At 53.1% G+C, this 21,076-nt stretch overlaps 7 protein-coding genes across 7 annotated transcripts; 5 read left to right on the top strand and 2 right to left on the bottom strand.

Moving 5' to 3' along the window:
- Window positions 1–622: 622 nt before the first annotated feature.
- Window positions 623–2,313, top strand: HRG_04762 (corA-like mg2+ transporter protein; the record flags this gene model as incomplete). The annotated part of the gene is made up of 3 exons (XM_044863233.1): window positions 623–1,162; window positions 1,220–1,848; window positions 1,905–2,313. The coding sequence occupies 3 exons, from the start codon at window positions 623–625 to the stop codon at window positions 2,311–2,313; spliced, it is 1,578 nt and encodes a 525-aa protein (XP_044721847.1).
- A 1,590-nt stretch (window positions 2,314–3,903) lies between these two features.
- Window positions 3,904–4,167, top strand: HRG_04761 (uncharacterized protein; the record flags this gene model as incomplete). Its single annotated transcript, XM_044863232.1, has 2 exons — window positions 3,904–3,924; window positions 3,994–4,167. 2 exons carry the CDS (start codon window positions 3,904–3,906, stop codon window positions 4,165–4,167), a joined length of 195 nt encoding a protein of 64 aa, XP_044721846.1.
- A 453-nt stretch (window positions 4,168–4,620) lies between these two features.
- HRG_04760 (ERCC4 domain-containing protein) lies at window positions 4,621–7,485 on the bottom strand (the record flags this gene model as incomplete). Its single annotated transcript, XM_044863231.1, has 2 exons — window positions 4,621–7,389; window positions 7,438–7,485. 2 exons carry the CDS (start codon window positions 7,483–7,485, stop codon window positions 4,621–4,623), a joined length of 2,817 nt encoding a protein of 938 aa, XP_044721845.1.
- A 692-nt stretch (window positions 7,486–8,177) lies between these two features.
- Window positions 8,178–8,440, top strand: HRG_04759 (uncharacterized protein; the record flags this gene model as incomplete). The annotated part of the gene is made up of 2 exons (XM_044863230.1): window positions 8,178–8,207; window positions 8,264–8,440. The coding sequence occupies 2 exons, from the start codon at window positions 8,178–8,180 to the stop codon at window positions 8,438–8,440; spliced, it is 207 nt and encodes a 68-aa protein (XP_044721844.1).
- Window positions 8,441–9,282: 842 nt separating this feature from the next.
- On the top strand, window positions 9,283–10,733 carry HRG_04758 (WH1 domain-containing protein; the record flags this gene model as incomplete). The annotated part of the gene is made up of 4 exons (XM_044863229.1): window positions 9,283–9,492; window positions 9,550–9,757; window positions 9,833–10,155; window positions 10,434–10,733. 4 exons carry the CDS (start codon window positions 9,283–9,285, stop codon window positions 10,731–10,733), a joined length of 1,041 nt encoding a protein of 346 aa, XP_044721843.1.
- A 1,327-nt stretch (window positions 10,734–12,060) lies between these two features.
- HRG_04757 (translation initiation factor 1A / IF-1 domain-containing protein) lies at window positions 12,061–12,855 on the bottom strand (the record flags this gene model as incomplete). The annotated part of the gene is made up of 3 exons (XM_044863228.1): window positions 12,061–12,351; window positions 12,571–12,729; window positions 12,835–12,855. 3 exons carry the CDS (start codon window positions 12,853–12,855, stop codon window positions 12,061–12,063), a joined length of 471 nt encoding a protein of 156 aa, XP_044721842.1.
- A 612-nt stretch (window positions 12,856–13,467) lies between these two features.
- HRG_04756 (uncharacterized protein) lies at window positions 13,468–14,358 on the top strand (the record flags this gene model as incomplete). The annotated part of the gene is made up of 1 exon (XM_044863227.1): window positions 13,468–14,358. One exon carries the CDS (start codon window positions 13,468–13,470, stop codon window positions 14,356–14,358), a length of 891 nt encoding a protein of 296 aa, XP_044721841.1.
- Between the last annotated feature and the right edge of the window lie 6,718 nt (window positions 14,359–21,076).

The following is a 21,076-nucleotide window of genomic DNA, read 5'->3' as shown; positions in this document are numbered from 1 at the left end:
CGTGACGGCCAAGTGACTTGATAAGCGGGAGCGAGGTTGTCGCAGGATTCACATGCCCGGTGCGACAATGTTCCGCAAATGACGGCTTTCAGCAACGGAGCAAGTCGGGAGCCAAGGTGACGTGTAGTTTTTCCTTTTCTCTTGATGGCCTGGAGAAGATGACGGAGGGGGGGGCCGGCTGGGGCCTCGAATGCCGGAGCCCCTTGTTCGGTCGTGCGATGCTGTCGCTGAGGAGGACGAAGCTCTCTCCGGGTGTGCTTTTCGGCAGTCGCTGCCTCATTGAGAGACGGGTGCATGTTGCAGCTCTCTTGTCGCCTGCATTGTGCGCGGCAAATCCGGTAAAAGATCGCATCCGAGCAAAGAATTGTATCGATACTTTGCAGAGTCCAATGATGGAGCTGATGACGCCGTGAGGAGGACAGGCCAGACTGGCGAATAGGCCCTGGAGCCCGACATGGCCCGTGCACGACAGCGATGTCAGGAAAAAAAAAGTGCCTCTCGACAGGGCAAGCGGCAGTTCCATCCATCCCGGCTTCTCGACAAGCAACAACGCTGCCTCGACAAGGTCCCGCACCGCAGCCCGAGGGCAGACTTGCACGCCCAACGCCGCTCCGTCGTCGGCATGTCCGTCGTCGGCATGCAGCCCGCAGTGCGACCGACGGCCCCGTCCCGCAGCCTGCTCCGATTCCTGCGATGCCAGACCGAGGCCGTGCTGCACGCGCCCGCCGCCGGTGCGCAGCTCTGTCGGCGCGCGCGGGAGCCGGGCTCGCCCGCCCGAGGGGGCAGCGCCAGAGGGGGCAGCGCCCGCCTCCTGTCGACGGCCTGCTGGCGAGCCCAGGCGCAGCCGAGCCCCGGCTTCTTCTACTCGACGGCCTATGCCACGCGCAAGCCTGGCGAGCCCGCAGCCCCCAAGCGGGAGCGCGCGGCGACATGGCAGGAGAGGCTCTGGGGCAGCACCGCGCGCAAGGGTGCCAAGCCGCTCAAGCCCGATGACCTCCCCTCGCACGAAGACCTCGCGCCCTCGTCCACCATGTTCAACAGCCGCCGCGTCCAGACGGCAAAGGCGGCGCTCGAGCCCAGGCTGCGGTGCACCGAGGTGGACGAGCACGGCAAGGTCATCTTGGTCGACGGCGAGTTCAAGAAGACGGAGCTCATTGCCAAGGTGCGGATGCGTCGCCGGCTCCGTGTCCGCTCTTCGGATGACTGACGTCGTGTCTAGTTTGGCCTGCTCCCCCGCGACTTGCGCAAGATCGATTCCTCCAACCTGCCTCACATCCTCGTCCGCCCCTCAGCCATCCTCCTCAACCTGCTCCACCTCAAGGTGCTCATCAAGCACGACCGCGTCCTCCTCTTCGACGTCTACGGCTCCAAGACGTCGTACCCGCAGTCGGCCTTCATGTACGACCTCCAGGGCAGGCTGCAGCAGAAGCCGTCGCAGGGCTCCAGCGGGCTGCCCTACGAGTTCCGCGCCCTCGAGGCGGTCCTGACGTCGGTCACGTCGGAGATGGAGGCCGACTTCGAGGCGGTCCGGGAGCCCGTCATGCACATCCTCAGCGAGCTCGAGGACGACATCGACCGCGACAAGCTGCGCGTCCTGCTCATCCTGTCCAAGCGGGTGAGCACGTTTGAGCAAAAGGCCAAGCTGGTGCGCGACGCCATCGAGGAGCTACTCGAGGCCGACGACGACCTGGCGGCCATGTACCTCACCGAGAAGACGCACGACCTGTACCGGGGCATGGACGAGCACACAGAGGTGGAGATGCTGCTCGAGTCGTACCACAAGCTCACCGACGAGATTGTGCAAGAGGCGGGCAACCTGGTATCCGGGATCCGCAACACGGAGGAACTGTAGGTCCTAATTGCCGTGTAATGTGGCGGGTTTTCGCTGACAGGCACGCGGCTAGCGTCCGGGCGATTCTCGACGCCAACCGCAACTCGCTGATGCTCATGGAGCTCAAGTTCAGCGTGGGCACGCTGGGGCTGGCCATGGGGACGTTCCTGGCGGGCCTCTACGGCATGAACCTCAACAACTTCATCGAAGAGACGGGGTGGGGGTTCGGGGTGGTGACGGGGACATCGATGGGCTTTTCGCTGCTCGTGTGCTGGTACGGCTTGGCCAAGCTGCGCAAGGTGCAGCGCATCAAGATGATGAGCCACGAGCACCCGCACCTGCCGCGCGGCCTGGCCTTTCGAGAGGACGGGGCGCTCGGGCTGCTCGACTCGCGCAACCGGGAGATGCTACGGCGCGCGCACATGCAGCGAGCCAGCTGGGCCACGGCGTCCAAGAAGAACTGGCTCAGAGCGTGGAGGTGAGTGCGAACATGACGATGAAGCGAGGCGAGGAGCACATGGAACTACATGTGCATGTATATATGGATATATGGTCTCGGGAGATGGCCTCGCGTGCATGTACGGACTTGTGCCGCCATTGGGAGTGCCGCATTTGTCGAGGATGAGATTCCCCCCGGCGTTGGACAGGATAGAGCTTCTCCCCCCCCCCCGCGTACCAATACATGGATATGCATGCAATCCCATGTTCTGAAGAGGCGACGAATGGCTGCGACGGCTGCGTGCTCGGCACATGCACACCGATGGCTGCTACGGCAGATGGCTTGACTTGTCGGCGGTGACGGGCAGGGCAGCTGACTTGCGAGAGGCGACGTCATGGCGGAGACGCATTTGGGGGCTGGCTGCAAGAACAGACATGGTCGCGGCGCCAAACTGCAGGCGGACCGAGGCGTATTCGTCAGGTAGACGATGGTGTCTCTGGAGCCCGAGAGAGCCCTAGGGAGCCCTGTGCCCAGGTTTGGAGGAGAGGCGTTAATTACCGCTTTCCGACGAGGCGGTAATTAAGGGCTGTGCGTTTACCTGTCTTGTAAGGTGGTGGCGGTGTGCGCACCAACACCACAGTTGCCATCACGGCCCTGTCTGACTGATCGGCAAGATAGAGAGAGACAACATGTCGAGAAAAATCAAGGCACGCACGACGAGCCGCATACGTCAAAGGCCCACGCCATGGTGACGTGACGCCACCCTCTCTCCCTCTCTCTCGGCTGTCTGGCTGCGGCAGGGGGGGGAGCCCTGTCCGCTCGTTGGAGGACGGACCGTTTTATGATGATGATTTATTCAGTTCGGGAGGTTCTTTCGGTCAAGTACATACTGTAATTAGTGCATGTGGGTTTGACCGGGGGGCGGAGGACATGCGCCGGGGATTTTGAAAGCGGGGCGGAGAGGCGGGAGGACATCGAGATGGCAGGAGCCTGGCGGCATCTGTAAATGCATACCGCGCTGTAATTGCATGCACGCACGGACATGCAGGCACCGGCTTCACACGCGGTGCGCACTCCTCTGTACCACTCGGCCGCTCTGCAGCCCGCAGGTACCTATGCATTCGTACCGACCACAGCTCCAATGCATCTATCCCCTTGCCAGCGCCCCGCCCCTCGTATCCATCGGCCGTCGCGTGTTGTCTGACTTCCCTCATTTTCTTTGGCCCGTCAGGCAGAGGAGGCCTTGACGTCACAGCCCGCCGCCCGTTTCAACACACAGAGCGTGTATGGATACTTGCCAGGGAACAGCCAAGAAGGCCGGATGTGACGAGGGTGGACCAATGGCGCTTGTGCTTGCCTTGCTTGGGCCGTCATGTAACCCCAAGCATCGTGTGTGGCGCGTGGGTGGTGAACCAGGTCTCTCGACTTGGGGATATAAATGTGCCTGAGTGTCCCTGCTCCCCCCCTGCGTGCAAACAGTTCGTTACTCTTCTCCCAATCTCTTCCTCCCATACACACCCTCCTCCCTCATCCTCCCGCACACACACAAAATCCCATCTCTTCCAGAGCTTGCAAACATAATCACCACCACAACCACCACCTCCACCAAACCTCGTCGCGCCACACCGCAACCATGGGCGCCGTCGTCTCCTGCGTACGTTTCCCCCCATCTGCGTTTCCTCATCCGCCGTCGAAGCTGGCTGACTGACCCTCTCGCCTGCAGATTCGATCTGCCCTGCAGACCATCGGCGGCTGCATCATGGCCGTCATCAGCGGCATCGGCGGCATCCTCCAGGCCATTATCAGCGGCATCGTCTCCTTCTGCGGCATCGTCGTCTCCTTCCTCACCTGCGGCTACTGCGGGAAGCGCCGGCGTACGACTAGGAGTCGCGTATAGCCGGCAACCACCCGCTCGTCCACGCACTCACGCTTCTTCCATCCACTCCATGAGTTGACCAATCGCTCAAGAGGAGACATGTGAAATGAAAGACGACAACAGAGTAAGAAGCTGGGCTGCCGGTGCTGGGGGGCAATTGAGACCGAGGCACGACGAGTCGAGAGAACTGCTTTCGACGAGATGCGTCATGATTTTTTCTTTTGGACCTATGGTCGTCTGCGTGCTGCATAGGGATACCCACGGACTCTTTGGAATGGGACCGTTTACTTTTAATACCCCATCCGCAATCGATTGTTAGTTGTTAGACAATACACAAAGTACAATCATCACGGACAACTTGCAACTGCTGCTAAAGTGAAAATCCGGGTATCGTTTGTCTCTCTTGAACGCTTGCTCCTCCTCCCTCCCGTGACTCTTCCTCTGCGCACGCGTATATCCAACACTGAATACACATCAATCCTCCTCTTCCATGACGTTGCGGTTAAAGAACCCATGAATCGCCTTGCCGGCCGCCTTGCCCACCATGGGCTCTAGCTCCGTGACTTCCATGTTGACCACCTCCCGCATGTTCTCCGTCGCCAGGACCAGGTTCTTGATGTTCTTGGGCGTCACGCCAGGCACCACGGCCAGCATTTCCTGCGGCTCCTGGTTAAATGCCTGGTCCTCGGCCTTCATGTCCTTGTCCAGCCCTGCCTGCACCGCCGCAATCGGATCCGGCTCCTCCTCCTGCGCCTTGAGGCTCTCGAAAATCTCCGCAGTCTGGAAGGGAGACGACGACCAGATGATGCGCAGCTTCGGAAACGCCAGTGTCAAGAGCACCAGCTTGGACTGCAGGTCCGACGACACGTTGGTCGGCGCCACGCTGCTCAGGCTGCCCGAGAGGTCCGCAAAGGGCTCCAGCGTAAACGACTTGTTCTGGTCAAACTCGATCAGGAGCATCGGGTTCCTGTAGTGCAGGAACATGGTTTCCGCCTGGCTGTACAGCCGCCCGTCCCTAAACGACGAGATGAGGTCGCTGACCGACTTGCGTTCGACGCAGATGCTCGGCGACAGGATGTAGTCGCCCACCGTGAGCATGCACGGCACAATCACCATGGACCGTCCATGCAGCAGCGACGGCAGCGACGACCTAAACTCTCGCACGTCCACCACGACGCGCGGCGGCTGCGCCGTCGCCGCCAGCCTGCCGCCGCCTGCGATCCTCGTGTTGACGGTTCGGAGGAAGGCCTCCTGCGGGTCCTCGATGCCGTGAGCATCGACCGTCATCACCACAGACATGCTCGCCCGTTCCTTGATGGCCTTGGTAAAGGCGTCCTTTTCCCGCCGCACCGACGACAGGTAGCGCTGCTCCTCGACGGAGCCACCGTAGTACATAAAGTAGACCCTCACGTTCCTGTCGTTGTGGGACGATCGGTAGACCTCGACCCGCCGGATGAAGGATGCCTCGGGCTCGTACATGATGATGTACCGCGGCTTGATCTCCTCCAGAACGTGCTCGTCCTGGTCTCCGTCGTAGGCGTGCACCACGACCAGGTCCTGCATGTCGTACAGTTGAAAGAAGTCTTCCATGTTTTCGAGCGGGTCGGCGGCCAGGTCCTCCTTTTGCAACGCTTCCTCCTCGGTGATCTGCACCTCCGCCATGAGGTCGGCAACCTCGGCGGGCTTCTCAAAGTACTGGGCAATGACGCCGTTCTCGGTCCGCCCTCCCGATACACCGGCATTCCCTCCGCCTCGGACTCTGCGCCTCTTGTTCGCCGAGGCTTTGCCGCCTCTCGTGCCCCCGTGACCCGGTCGGGAGTCGGCTGCGCCGTTGAGCGCCTTTTGGTTCTCCGCAAACAGCGTCGCGCTGACCTGGGCAAACTGCTTCTTCCACTTCAGGTAATTGCGCAGTCGTCTTCTCATCATAAAGGCTGCCGAGGCGGTGTGAGCATCGTCCGCGTCCTCCGCGTTCTTGTCCGTCTTCGGCTTGACGTGCATTGTTTGTAGGTAGTCGCGCAGTTGCCTGCACGTGTCGGTACTCGAGCACATGATCAGAATGGTCCCGTTCGAGTCGTCCCTGGCAGGGGGCTCAAAGTACAGATCGCGGTCAATCTCCTCGAGGACCTCGGCCAAAAGACTCCACTTGGGGAGCTCCTCCAACACCGGACGCAACGAGTCAATGTTTTCGCCTTGCGGGACAGCCTTGGGGCTGGCAGAGTAAACCCTCCTCCGCGCCGTGTCGAATATGGTCTGGGCGGCGTCGAGAAACAGCCACGGAGACTGGGACTGGCGCGTGGACCCTGGAGGCGGCGAGTGGGCGGCGTGGATGGTGTCGAGGTGCTGGAGAAAGGATACCGCATCGTAGGTGAGCACATTGTTGAGCAGGCCGCGAAGGACACTCAGGTCGTTGACAATCTGCCGCGTTTTCCAGCTGACTCGATGCCAGTTTGGGTCCAGTTGCCGGCGGACGATGACGTCAAAGTTCTTGAGTAGAGCGCTGTCCAGGTTCCAATCATCCATCTCCAGACCCGAGTTTCCTTTCTTGAGCTCGTGGATGCTGACCTCGACGCACTCCATGATGGCGTTCTGAACATCCCTCATCGAGTCCGTCATGGGGACTTCGAGCTCGATGACCTCGGCCTTCTTCTTGCCTTCGAGGGACTGCGCGACGGTGACGTGGAATCGCGGCCAGAGAGAGGCTTTCTTCAGAAACAGGTTCCTCATCATGGTGGCCAGGGGCGAGAAGCCCATGGCAAAGGCATCGGGATTGTCCGAAAAGGCCTTCAGAAAGCCGACCTTGTTCTTCTGCCGGTATACACGGAGGATGAAGGCCTCGAGGGAAGTGACGATGACGCGATCGGCATGGAGAACGACGAGGCCTGTGATGGTGACGGGATCCAGGAGGCCGGTGAGAAGATCGACGACGAGGATGCGCGACGTGATGCTGAAGATGCCGCCGCCGGCATACATCTTTTCCCTTGCGCCGACGCTCTGGAAGTCGGTGTTGACCACCGTCAAGCCCCGGGCCTTGGGAGAGGCGCTGATGGCGGCGTGCTCGGCCAATGCCTCGCCGATCCAGCCATTTTCTCGCTCGTCTGCGCCAACAACGACAATGAGGTTGTTGCCGGCAGCGTCGTACGAGTGCAGCAGATTCGTGACGAGGCGCATCAGCCCGAGACCACGGGCGAGGACCACGAGCTCATCCTCGGCGCGGAGCTCCTGAAAGAGATCCTGTTGGTATTCCTGGAGAATGGTCAGCGCCGGACAGCTGGACGGGGAGGGCGGTCTGACCAGGGGCAGCGAGAGCTTCACTGGTTGCGGCGCATTGCTCGTCGACATACGGGGCACCGTGAGTGCTGGGTGCTGCGAAGCCACCGACGGAGCCGAGTTTGTCGAGTTCGGAGCGCCGTCTCTCTGCTGAGGTCGGCTCGCCGTGGGAAGCTGAAGTCGAGTTGCGACGCCAATCAGGTGTCTCGGAATTGACGAGGGTTGAATGCGCACTGTGCCGATCACCCTCATCGGCCCGTGAGCCTTGACTCAGGCGGGGTGGTTTTAGTACTGTCGACTGTGCAACCACGAACCGAGAGCCGAAGCTGCCCGGCATCCCGTGGGAAACCACTGTGACATGGCGAGCTATCTGCTTACAGACAGACGGCCTGAAGAAAGATGGTGTGTTGACCTCAGGGAGCAGGGAACGCTTACGTGCCACGCACACGCGGACAAGAGTGCAGTGCTGTGAGACAGTGTATACAGTGTGAGTTAGAACTGTCAAATCGATCGCCTGTTGGCAAGTCAATCCCGACTCTGCAGCCACCCGGGTGAGCATGAATGGATCTGCCGCCGCAGCCCGCCCGCCCTGTTTCATTATGCTCTCTCTATACGTCATCCTCCGTTTTAGCGAGGGGCAGGTTCTACAAATACGCCCGAGGGGCCGTCTGAGCTCGCCCTGGCCGGTCAACTACTCGCGCTCTGAGTTCTTTCCTCCATCCTCGAGTCTCTCCTCCGTCATCGCAGATAACCGCCGTTTGATCATGGACTCCTCCAATACTCAGAAGAAGCAGGTATGCGCTGAACCGTTCATCCCCCGGCACTTAGCAGAGGCTGACGACTTGGCAAGGGTGGGGAGAAGGAGTTTAGCATCCAGCCCATCAAGGACAACGGCGATTGCAACAACACTTCGGCGGCCGCCGCCATTCACAGTGCCAACCCGGGTCCTGTCATTCCCAATGAGATGCCCGAGCAAGAGGGCACCGAGCAGGACCGCAAAGCCAAGATGGAGGCGCTGAACAAGTAGCAATAGCGTTGGAACACGGCACCCGTCCATGGACCGTCGTTGGAAGTTGTACGAACTTGAGTGCTATTCGTCAGACTTGTTTTATTACGTTTGTGGAGGGAAACGCCGTCGACTGCTTGCTTGTACGGTGGCTTGTGTATCTATGCTGGGCCGAATCATGACACCCAGCTGGGCTGGGGCATGGCCCGAGGCTGATGAGTTGTGCAGAAGACTTGGGGTCACACGGGTTTCGTTCAGCCTTGGGACAATCAAAGAACTTGAAAGCAAAATATTGCCGGTCGCAAGGCACACAAGTTGAAGAAAGAAGGCGAGCGAACAGCTTCAGTATTCGCCTGTCGACTCCACGATGACGCAGTCGTTTGATCCACCCACCCTGTCCGTGCTGTGGCTGTGCCTACTCCATCACTGTGGCTGAAGCCGCGCAGCGTGGGTGGGCTGCGGGTGGGCTACAGGCAGCGTGCTTCGTTGGAGACGGACCGACCAACAATCATCTCCTCTCCTCCGCAACGGCAGTCCCCTCGACGCCATTCGTGCTATTTGCCCCGGCTAGCGAGAACACCCGAAAATCGCTGCTCGGATCTCGGTGCAGCGGCGACACTCTCTTCTTTCGGCTGCTTTTCCGTGCTTTGGCCTTTGTCAATCCTCTCGGCTGCCTCCCAACCGCCCGCCGAAGCCACCGACAGCAATCTCCGGATGACAAGGGCGGCAGCGTCAGCTCGACCATCCACGCGTATCTAGCACGACGCATCCTTTCATGAAGCCATCTTTGCTTCCAACTCTTCCCCTACGATTTTGGAAGGCGTCTCCAGCATCACCCCAAGCGTCCTCGTATCGCCGCCGCCATGCCGTCCATCCTCAGTGACGAGGACAAAGACACTGTCAAGCGTTTCGTCCCCAAGCAGTCCAACAAAATCCAGGCCGTGGCCGTCGCGAGGCTCTACGTTGCCTACCCCAACCGATCGAAATGGACCTACACGGGCGTCCAGGGAGCTATCGTCATCGCAAACGATCTGGTGGGCAACACATTCTGGCTCAAAATGGTGGACATATCGGTGCGTGCGACGCTCAGTGTGTAGCCTACGAGTTTGACACTGACCATCACGCCGTAGCCCTCGGGACGAGGAGTCATTTGGGACCAGGAAATCTTCGATACCTGGAACTACAACCAGGACCGGACCTTCTTCCACACCTTTGAGTTGGAGGACTGCCTGGCGGGCCTCAGCTTTGTCGACGAAAAGGAGGCAAAACAGTTCAAGAAGAAAATGGATGAACGCGAGAAGAACGCCAGCCGCGCGACGAGATCGACTCCCTTTGGCGGTGGTTCCCAGCCCGCTCCAAAACACGGCTTGCTAGGTGGTTTTTTCCATCGTCACTCATCCGCTCCGGCGCCAGCTCAAGCTACCCAGCCCAACCACTCTGCGCATCCTGGCCATCACTCTTCAATGTTGGCCCCGAGCACCAATGGCAGTGACCACCCCTCGGAATTTGCCCTGCTTGACGCCTTTGACCCTCTGTGGCGGGAGCACTTTGGTCAGGATTTGAGTGACAAAGGGTTGACGGACGACTTCATCAAGGAAAACCAGGAATTCATTGTTGACTTTCTGAGGGACGAACAAGCCAAGGTAGCGAGCCAGGTGGCACCGCGCCCCCCGACCCTATCCGGACCTCCAGCACTGCCTCCTCCGCCCCCGACAAACGGCCACGATTCGAGGAGCGTAAGAGCGCCGCCGCCTCCACCTCCTCCATCCGCCGGCGCTGCGAACCCCTCTTCTCCGTCGTCGGCCAAGAGAGCAGTTCCGCCGCCGCCGCCGGCACCAAGGCGATCTGGCAAGGTTGACCCGTTGCCACGGGAGGAGAGCCCTCCCCGGGGGCCCTCCCCTCCTCGGCCAAGGTTCAATGCCCCCCCCCCTCTGCCAGAAGCGGGCAGATTCGTGAGCCAGGACAAGCCAAAAGCTGCCCCGCTGGCCAACCCTGGGCCGCCCCCTCCTCCAAGGCCTGCCAAGACGCCGATCGAGCCCGAGAGCCAGAGCCACAAATTCGGGGTTCCCTCACCCTTCGCAAGCCAGCGCATGCCGCCTCCTACGCCCAGCCGTGGCCCTGTGCCGCCGCCGCCTCCCTCGAGAAGCAACGACAGCCAGTCTGGGCATGCGCCGACCCCTCCGCCACTGCCGCCGAAAGTGCCGACCGGAAATGCCCCTCCTCCGCTGCCGCCATCAAGTTCACGGCCGGTTCCTCCTCCGCCGAACGGCGACGGGCCTCCCCTTCCGCCTCCTCCTCCTCTGCCATCGTCTAATGCTCCTCCACCGCCTCCCCTGCCGTCATCAGACGCGCCACCGCCGCCCCCCCTGCCGTCATCAGACGCGCCCCCGCCGCCTCCCTTACCGTCGTCAAGCGCTCCTCCACCACCTCCTCTACCGTCGTCCAGCGCTCCTCTGCCGCCTCCTCTACCATCGTCGACTGCTCCGCTCCCGCCCCCGCCCCCGCCGATGCCAGCCCCATCCGGCAGTGGCCCTCCTCCGCCTCCGCCGTTGCCCCCCAATCGGGACTCGGGTTACGCATCGGGGTTGTCGGCTCCAGCGTTGGCATCCCCCGACAAGGGACGATCAGCCATGCTGGGCGATATCCAGAAGGCGGGTGGCATTGGCGCACTCAAGAAGGTTGACAGGAGTCAGATCAGAGACCGAAGCGCCGCACACGTCGGAGGGGGTGGTGACGCGGGGGCTCCGCAGGCCGGGGCCGCGCCAGGTGGTGGCGGCGGCGGCATGGCCGATGCTCTGGCAGCAGCTCTGCAGAAGAGAAAGGAGAAAGTCAGCAAGAGTGGTGAGTATCCAGTCATGGATGAAAAGACGACACATTTGCTGACACAAATATCCAGACGACGAGGCCGATGACGATGATTGGTGAGAAGATGGACTGCGCAAGAGAAGGGACGTACGTGACGTGCTGGCCGAGCACGTTGTGGCGACTTATGTGTGATCGCGGTGAATGTGTATTGCAGAAAATCTGTTCCTTGCTCGCCGTGCTGCGGGCAGGGGCGGCAGTGCCGACAGCATTAAGGGGATTCTCAGCTAGTGGAGCTTCTGATTTACCCGTTGGCTCTCAGGCGAGCATGTCGATTGATTCAGATGCCTGACCCAAAGCGAACCTGAGGAACGGCGGGGACGAAGAAAAGGAACCGTATTCTCTCCATTGGGGAGACTTTGTGATCCAGGGGATACCGTCTGGGAGTAAAGAATGAGACAAAGCTAGCGAACGATTACGTTTACGGGAACAAGCATATATTTATTTATCGGGCCATGATGGTCGGCCCGTGCAAGTGATGACAAGCAAGTTCTCATATTCATAAGTACGGGATAGAAACAACGTCAAGTAAACAAGATGACGGACAGTGACGTCTCTCCCACCACAGCCGTCCAACCTCCGCCCCCACTCCTGTCGTGGGACCCGGTGAGCAGCAGGTGCTCGACGGGCCAGAGAGAGAAGACAGTGTGTGACCCCAGCAGCCCATTAGGGGAGATGACTGCCCTGACGAAGGGGAACTCGCCATTGGTGCTGCGCGGGAGTGAGAGCGCGCAAGAAAACACGCGTAGCCTTGTGTAGGCATGTCAGAGCGACAAGGCTTAGATGTCGTCGATATCGACCTCCTTCTTGACCCCCGGCTCGTCAGAGTCCTCTTCCGAATCAGCGTCGCCGAACTCGAAGTAAGCCTCGCCATCTTCGCCCTGTCCAAAGGAATCCGTCTCGTTGATCTTGGCGTGCTCGGGCAGTTCGCCGTACGACTTGAGAGATCGAGCCTCGTCGGCGGTATACTTGAGGATGACGTCGCCCTTGTTGTCCTGGAAATCGCGGAGCGAGAGGAGGATGATGTCGCCCTGGTTGATCCAGACCTTTTTGCGCATCTTGCCGCGGATCTATGGGATGTCACGTTAGAATAATTAATTTGCGGAGGATCACACCATGCAGTCAGTGAGCGAAGGAGAGCGAGTGATGTTGCCCCCTTTCTCACAGGGACATGGCGAAGACAGTCGAGCGGCTTCTATACGAAGCAGGAAAAAGAAAGAAAGATAAAGAAAAAAGGGTGAAGAGGGGGGAGGGGTCAAGGGATCAGCGCGGGGAAGAAATCGACGTACGTTGGCAAGGCGCTTGCTGCCGTCAAAGCACAAGGCCTCGAGGCGCCCGTTGCCGAGCATCTTGATGACCTGGGCGTACTCCTGGCCGTCCTCCTTGAAGGTCAACTCTCGGCGCTGGTCATCATTTTCCTTTGTTCCTCTTCTGCGGTTCTTGCCGCCCTGTGCATCATCAACCAGAACGTCAGCAGCGCGACATCAAAAACCGCCATGGCGGGGGCGGGGCACCACGGCATTGGGTTAGGGGGGGAGGGGCTTCCTTCGCACCTTTCCCTTGTTCTTGGGCATACTGCTTGCCTGTGGTCTGTTGGCCCTGAGTTGCGGTTGAGAGAAGGCGAGAGGACGGAATGCAGTAATCAGGCACTGAGGATGCAAGGTGGAGGAGGGGGTTGTCGGTCGCGAGTTTGGCGGTGCGGTTTTGCAGCTGTGTGGCGACGCATGCGCTGGGCGGTGGGTCGCTTTTTTTTGTGGTGGTCGGCTGGGCGCCTTTGCATGCGGGACCGAGCGCTGGTTGGGCTTGGGGCTAGAGGCTGGAGGGCTGGTTGCCTGATCTTGCCGGGACTTGTGCGTGGAGTCACTGCTGCTACCAGACTACTCAGCTGCAGCAGATGATCTCTGCATGAAGAGCTGTAAGTCGCTATCAATCTCACGACAAGCTGATCCATTGGCTCAAGTCCCTCTGATCAGCAACTTGGCAGGCGTCAAGCCACAGGGGAATTACCTAATCAGGTGCTTAATTTCCAGCCGCAGATGGTCCGCGGAGGGACTTGCTTGTTATCGTGAAGACCAGCTTAAGCTTCAGGACGAAGCCTGCCCACGACGCTGCATCTCATGAGGATCAGTTTCCAGTCTTGACGGCGCGGCAACAATGCTCGAGGCAGGGTCGACATTCCTGGCGACATGGCGGCAGCTCGAACTCTCCCTGGGCTGGGGCCAAAGCTCTCCTCCACATTGCCAACTTTATCGTTGCGCCTCCTCTACACCGCTGCGCCAGGACAGGGCGGCAGAACCCAATATCGAGACGAAGCTCAAAGGGACATTTCCGTGGACCGAAGGCAATCCGCCAAACCGCACGGTGCACGCGTCGCTACGCGCGACAACGTCCACGGCGACAGAGCTCAGTACCGGGGCCGAGTCCAAACCGACCGTCCAGAGGATGGACGCAGACTCGTCAAACCGTATACGCGCAACAATGTCCAGGGCGGCAGACCCCAACAGCGAGGCGGGGTCCAGAGGTACGTTGCCGAGGACGCACGTAAATTCGTCAAAACATCCGGCACGCTCCTTACGACGCGCGAGAACGTCCGGTTTCTACTCGAGAACGACATCGAACCCGACAATGCCAGGATGAGGCCCTTCACCTCCCAGCCCGAGATGCGCAAGATTTCTGCCGAATACCGTGCCAAGATTGCTTTCAGTTCTCGACACGTCCTGCACCCGTTCGACATGAAGTATTTCGACCCCAAGGGCCACCCTCTAGCCGCCATGACGAGGTCCCGGTACGCTCGCAGGAAGCTGGACGAGCCGCTGTGGATCATGTTCACGACACGCGCCGCCGGTGCGTCGGCCGTGGTTCGTGGTCTCACGCAGAGACGGTTGGCGGGTGCGCTCCATGGAGCTCTGGAGGAACTGGGCTATACACTTGCTCCCGGGCTGGGTGCTCGCAAGGAAATCCGAGGGACTTTATGGATCTCCCTTCTGGACCCCATCGCCACGGCAGCCAAACCTGCCCAGCGGTTCGGCAAGGAGGTTGCCGCGGCTCTGGACAGAGAGTGCAGCCGTCGGAAATGATTGTGCGAACCTCTTTGCTCGGGGTCTCTGGGCCATGGATGCCTCTCAGTGCTTACTCGGGCGCTCATTCAGTTGCTCCCTAGGTGGGCTCCTAATGGGCATCCTTAGTGTATATACATTAGCTGAGGGTTGGCCCCCCTGACCTAACGCCCATGTTACGGGGTAGGCAGAGGGATGTGCCGCTGGTGCCTTCCGTTATATTATGACAACAAGCTAAGTCAGCCCACCTAAAGTCCGGCACACCCCAACACCGGCACTCTCCATAACACCATCGCGTCGTTAAATACATTATATTGCAACCGCGTTTTCTCGTGCATCTCTTGCCTTATAATTATAAAATAAATACTATTTATATTAGCAATGCCTCGGCTTTCTAAGTATACCGAAAACCAGCTCTAAGAAGCACTTAAAGCTATTAAAAACGGGATACCTTAGCTTTATACTAGTTAAAAGTAGGGTATTCTAAGAGGGACCCTCTATATATATCTTAAAGGGGCTCTGCCTATTAAGGAGGCAAAAGAGGCATATTAGAGGCTTAGCCGAGAGTAGGAAAAACACCTTACTAACTAGGTTCTTGCCTAGGCCGCCCTTAGGCTACCTCTAATATATTATTAGGTTAAGGAATTTACTAGCTATATCGTTAAGGCCGGCGGCGATACCCGTCCGCTTAAGAAGTAGTAGATTTTAGGCCTTTTAGCCCGGAACCTAGAGATTAGTACTATTAAAGGTAGATCTCTCGATTTTACTCGCGTTAACGGCGCCTTTATAGTATTACGACCACGGTTAGCGGGCCGTAGGAGAGCCGGCCACGTTTAGGTAATAAGGCGGCTTAGAATAATAGTCGGGACGAGAAGTCACTTAGGCTTAGCTTACCTAGAGCATACGTAAGCTAAGTAAGCCTTATATAGATAGATTACTACTTAGGAATATAGCTTACGAGTAAGCTATAGTAAGCTATAAAGGGGATTATAGCCCTAGCCGTAATCTAAGGATAGTCTCTATAAGTATATATAGCTACCTACTTTTACTCTTTTAGATAGATAGCTCTCTAGCTTTTAATATAAATCTTTATTATAATTCTATCTTTAATTCTAATTACTTAGTTATAGTCTATAGTCTATAGCCTCTAACTTATTACTAACGTAATATATATATTATTGCTTAGACTACGCCCTATTATATCTATTAATATAAACCCCCTTAATAGGTTTATCCCTTAAGAATAATACTAGTTATTATATATTAAAAGCTCTTATTTAGTATAATACCGCGTTACTTTAAGTAATATTATAACTATTAATATACCTATATAGTAAACTAGATTAACTAACTCTAGAGCTACTATATCGCCTTAGGATATAATACGCGAGATTATTACCCTTTAATAAGAGGTATAGTTACTTAAGAATAAAGGAGGTAATAGATAAGTTAGGGACCTTAGAGAAGTAGTTAAACTAAAGTAGCTAGGACTATTTAATAGTACTTATAGTACTCTTTAAGACTTTCTTACTTAACTTAAGGCCTACTACTAGTTTTACTTAACGAAACTTTTAAACCTAGTTAAAAAGGTACTTTATATAGGAAATTATTTATCTAAAATAATACTCGCTTAGTTTAGACCTATTATAAGGGACTATCTTAATAAATAACTAGTATAATAAAATAGTAAAATAAATAAAGTCTTTATTAGTTTCTAAGGATTTAAAGAAGCTATTACTAAGGTATTTAAAATAACTAATAAAGAATAAGAAGCTAAATAAAGACTTTAAGAACTTTAATAAAGGACCTTAGTATTAGACTATACTATTAAATTCTATTAAGTTACCTTAAAACTTAATTAAGATAATAAACCCTTTATATTACGATTCTATAATAGACTTAGGAAAGAAGTTAAGGACGAACTTTATAAGGAAGATCGACTTAATAGCCTCTTAAACTATATCGCTGTAGTAGTATAAATCGACGATAGATAGTATACGTAACGCTAAGAAAAGAAATAAGGAAGAGGAAACTAAAACCCTTCTTATAAGAATAACTTTAACTAACGCGCTAACTATAAAAAGAAGTATAAAACTCCTATTACCTATGCTTATATAACTAACCTAGGTAAGATAGATCTAGATATAATATAGAAAAGTAAAAGAAAGTATTTTAACTATAGGAAACTTAGATATTACTTTAAAGAATATAAATAACCTTATAAGGAGAAGAAAACTAGCTAAATATTAGCTTTAAAAGGTAAGAAATACTTAAACGCTATTAATAGATAGGAACTAAAGTATAAACTCCTTAGTTAGACTATATACTACGATAATAAATATATAGTATACTTAAGCGATAAGAACGGTACTAAATAGTTCTTAAAGGTATTAAAGAAGACCCTTATAATAATATAATAAAGGGATCTTAAAATATAGAAATAAGTTAAATTTATAGAACTAGAATACCTATATCTTAAAGGAGTCTCCTAAGACTAAATTAAAAAGAATAGTAAACGATTCTAGGAAGATATATAAAATAAAAATTAATAATAATAATATATAGTCTATAAATAATATAATAAAGAAGATATAGATATAGCTCTTATACTTATAAAACTTAGATAATAACCTAAAAAGGAATAATAAAGTATTAATAATATAAGCTTTAAAGAATAAGAAATACTTAAAGAAATAAAAGATAAGAACGAACTTATACTACTACCCTTACTATTAATGGAAAATACTATAATTAAAGAATATGCTTTATACTTTAAAGAATTTAAAGAAATACTTAAAATTAGAACCTAATAAATACCTTAAATTCCTATAGAAAACTAATAAGCTATATTAATTTAATATTAATTAGTACTATATAAAGGAGACTATACTATAGCTATTATTATAGTTAATACTTTTATAGCTTTATAATAAGAATAGTAACTATAAGAAGAATTTAAAGATAATCTATAAATACTACTTACTTATAAGTACTATAAGTATATTTTATAGATATTATACGTCTACCTAGATTATATAATATACTTTTAGATAAAGGTATAATACGACGCTTTCTTAGTTAAGTTTAAGGGATAAGTACTTTTAAAACCTTACTTAAGTATAGAACTAGACTATTAGAAAATCGATTAACGCTACCTAAACGACTAAGTTATATTATTAGAACCTAATTATAATATACTACTTAAATATCGCGATAATTATAGTTTATTAATAAATATCTTTTAGAGATATATAAAATCTATAAATATACTAAAGTAAAGGAATAGTATAACGCTACTCGCTCTAAGATATTTTAATAGTAGCTGCGGTATATACCTAAAGATATATATATACTAACGGTAATAGTAGTAGCTAGATACCGAAGGACGAGGGGGTCTAAGGGGGATAAAGGAAACGAGAAAGCACTAAGTAAGGCAAGGTAAAGGTAAAGAGGGCTAAAAAGGTATATTAGCGGAGAAAAGATATAGAAGAAGATAATGCTAATGCTATCTACTAGCTAAGGAGGAAAAGAGACCTCTTTTATAGACCGAATTTTCCTCCTTCTTCCCTAGACAAACAGGGGCCAAGGGATCATCTAATTAAGAAGAGGGCTAGCCAGAGACTCTGCCAAGGATCCTGCCAAGGACCCTGCTAAGGACCCTGCCAAGGACTCTACTGCGCGGGCTATGTGTTCCTTAGGGTATAGATGCCCCCGTTAAACTCCTCTATAACAAAGAACAGACGCCCTCGTCTGCTAGGTAAGTAAGCGGGTAGGTAACAGCCAAGGAATAAAGAAATAGACAAGCAGGCAAGCAGGCAAGCAGGCAAGCAGGCAAGCAGGCAAGCAGGCAAGCAGGCAAGCAGGCAAGCAGGCAAGCAGGCAAGCAGGCAAGCAGCTAAGCAGCTAAGCAGGCAAGAAACAGCGCAACGGGAGACCAAGGAATAGACCAAGCAGCGGGCTAAGGAATAGGCTAACGAGAGACTAAGGGATAGACTAAGCAACGGGCTAATAGGCTAACTAGAGACTAACGGAAAGAAATAGTAATAGAGGGAAGGAAAAGAGATCCTTATAGGTAAAGGAAAGAAGAAGCTAACGAGGAAGGCAGAGGAAAGAAATCTTAGAGAAAAAGGGGGAAAAAGTCCCTAAAGAAATACCTAGAAAAATCATTTAAAATTCAAAAATTATACCCTCTTTTCCCCCAGCGACTTTTACGTCTAGCTAGCTTTACCTAGGCAAATACCTATACCTAGGAGGAGAATACCGGAGATTGCTATTCTTATATTATTTATTTTAGGTATTTTAAAAAGGGGATTTTTTATACTTTTATTAAGACTGCTTAAAGGTGCCTGCCGCGTCGGCTGCTGCGGACCGTGCTAGGAAGGGCGGAAGGAAGGATCTCTTACGTGCTATTATTGCTATCGGAAAGGTCGTCTATCGCGAAAGTCGTCTATTAAGGAAAAAGGTCTATCGAGGAAGAAGCTGTCTACTTAGGGAAAGGTCCGTCTACTATAAAGGAATTGTCTGCCGAGAGAAGACTATCTACTAGGACGTCTGCTAAAGAGGAAATCGCCTACTAAGACGGAAAAGGTTATCTGCCGGCATCGTCTATTAAGGAAGAAATCGTTTGCCGGGACGGAAAAGGTTATCTATCGACATCGTCTACTAGGAAATCTAGTAAAAAGGGGGGGGAAACAAGGCAAAAGAGAGGTGCCTACAGTCTCTAGGTGCGTAATCGGATAGTTAGAATAGGTGCTAAGGGGAGCCATTAGTCCGGGCCATTAGTGCCGAAGGAGCCGTTAGGACCATCTGATCGTGCGGGAAGGAATAAAATCAAAGGAAGCTGCCGTACTAAAGGCGCTGCCGAGGAAATTATCGAAGATTGCCGAAGAAAGAGACTGCCGAAAAAGAAGACTGCCAAAGAAGACTACTATAGAAAGAGCTTATAAAAGACCGTAGCCGAGGGGGCTATCGAGACCGTAGCTAGGGAAGCTATCGGGACTATAGCCGAAGGAGCTATCGAGACTGTATCTAAGGAAGCTATTAGGCTGTGGCCGAAGGAGCTGTCGAGACTATAGCTAAGGAAGCTGTTGGGCTGTGGCCGAAGGAGCTATCGAGACTGTAGCTAAGGAAGCTGTTAGGCTGTGGCCGAAGGAGCTGTCGAGACTATAGCCAAGGAAGCTGTCGGACTATAGAGACTGCTAGTCCCGTAGAGCTGTTGGTCCCGTGGAGCTGTTGGTCTCGAAGAGCTATTGGTCTCGAAGAGCTGTTAGTCCCGTGGAAGCTGCTGGTCCCGTGGAGCTGCTGGTCCCGTGGAAGCTGCTAGTCGTATAGGCTATAGAAGAAGTTATCGTATTAGCAGAGAAAGAAAACCTAGAAAATGTCCGCTGCTGCTACTTGCGCAGGTGTCTTCCCTCTATAATAAAGACTAGACGTCCCCGTCTATAACTAAAGCAGCTGCCGTAGATAGAGCCTGCCGGGGAGGAAAGGTCGGTTCGTTAAAAAAAGAAAGCTCCGTCTAGTATAAGGGGACTTCGGCCGGGCAGGGGACTTCGGCCGGGATAGGGGCAGGGGCCATAGTCTAGGCCAACGGCTGGGCCAACGGCTAGGGAAAAAGAAAAAAAGTCGGTGAAATCTTTCCCTGCCTAGCGCTTATCTCGATAGGAAAGGTACGGCAGTACCGGCGTAGTTCGTTTAGCTCTGCCCTTCTCGTATCTTCTTCCTCTTCTTAAGAGATAGAGAGAGAGATAGAGGGAAAGGGAAATAGAAGCTTTACGCTCTAGAGACTAGTTTTAATAGTAGCTGCGGCATATACCTAAAGATATACCTACGCTAACGGCAATAGTAGTAGCTAGATACCGAAGGACGAGGGGGTCTAAGGGGAACGAAGGAAAAGAGAAAGTACTAAGTAGGGTAAGGTAAAGGCAAAGAGGGCTAAAAAGGTATATTAGGAAAAGAGGATATAAAAGAAGATAATACTAATACTATCTATTAGCTAAGAAGGAAAAGAGACCTCTTTTATAGACCGAATTTTCCTCCTTCTTCCTTAGATAAATAAGGGCTAAGGGATTATCTAATTAAGAAGAGGGCTAGCTAGAGACTCTATTAAGGATCCTACTAAGGACCCTACTAAGGACCCTACTAAGGACTCTACTACGTAAGCTATATATTCCTTAGGGTATAGATACCCCTATTAAAGTATCTAAACTATTAATCTTTAAAAGGCTTATATAATAAGTTAAATATAATAAAGAAGATTATAATAAATATATATACCTAAACTATAAAGTTTATAAATATAAAAAGGTATATTATTATTATTAAGATTATACTAGGGACCTAGCTAGAGGTATCTAGAACTTCGATATTAAATAAGAGGGAAAAACTAAAGTGCCTAAGGGAAAACCCTCCCTTCTTTTAGTATAGGTCCGCCTCGAACGAGGTCGTAGTAGTAGTATATAGGAAATTTACGCCGGCTACTACGGGCTTCTCCTGCGTATTTATATTTCGGCGTAGGCCCTCTTAGGCTATAGCCGCTACTATCCCGAGCGGCTATAGCCTAGGCTCGCTAGCCTAGGCCTAGGGTTATAGGTAGTAGTCTCTCTCTAGGGGCCCGGCTCGTAGGCGCCTCTCTTCTCTATAGCTCCCGCGTTGCTACCGCGTAGCCGCGGCGGCGGCCGCATCGGCCTATCGGTCTATTAGTTAGTAGGGCGGGTAATGTCTAGTTACCGGGCGGGCGCTA

The sequence above is a fragment of the Hirsutella rhossiliensis genome (assembly GCF_020360975.1).
Source record: "Hirsutella rhossiliensis strain HR02 chromosome Unknown scaffold00004, whole genome shotgun sequence".
Lineage (NCBI taxonomy): Eukaryota > Fungi > Ascomycota > Sordariomycetes > Hypocreales > Ophiocordycipitaceae > Hirsutella > Hirsutella rhossiliensis.
Note: the sequence above shows the minus strand (reverse complement) of the source record. Positions and strands in the feature narration are given on the sequence as shown.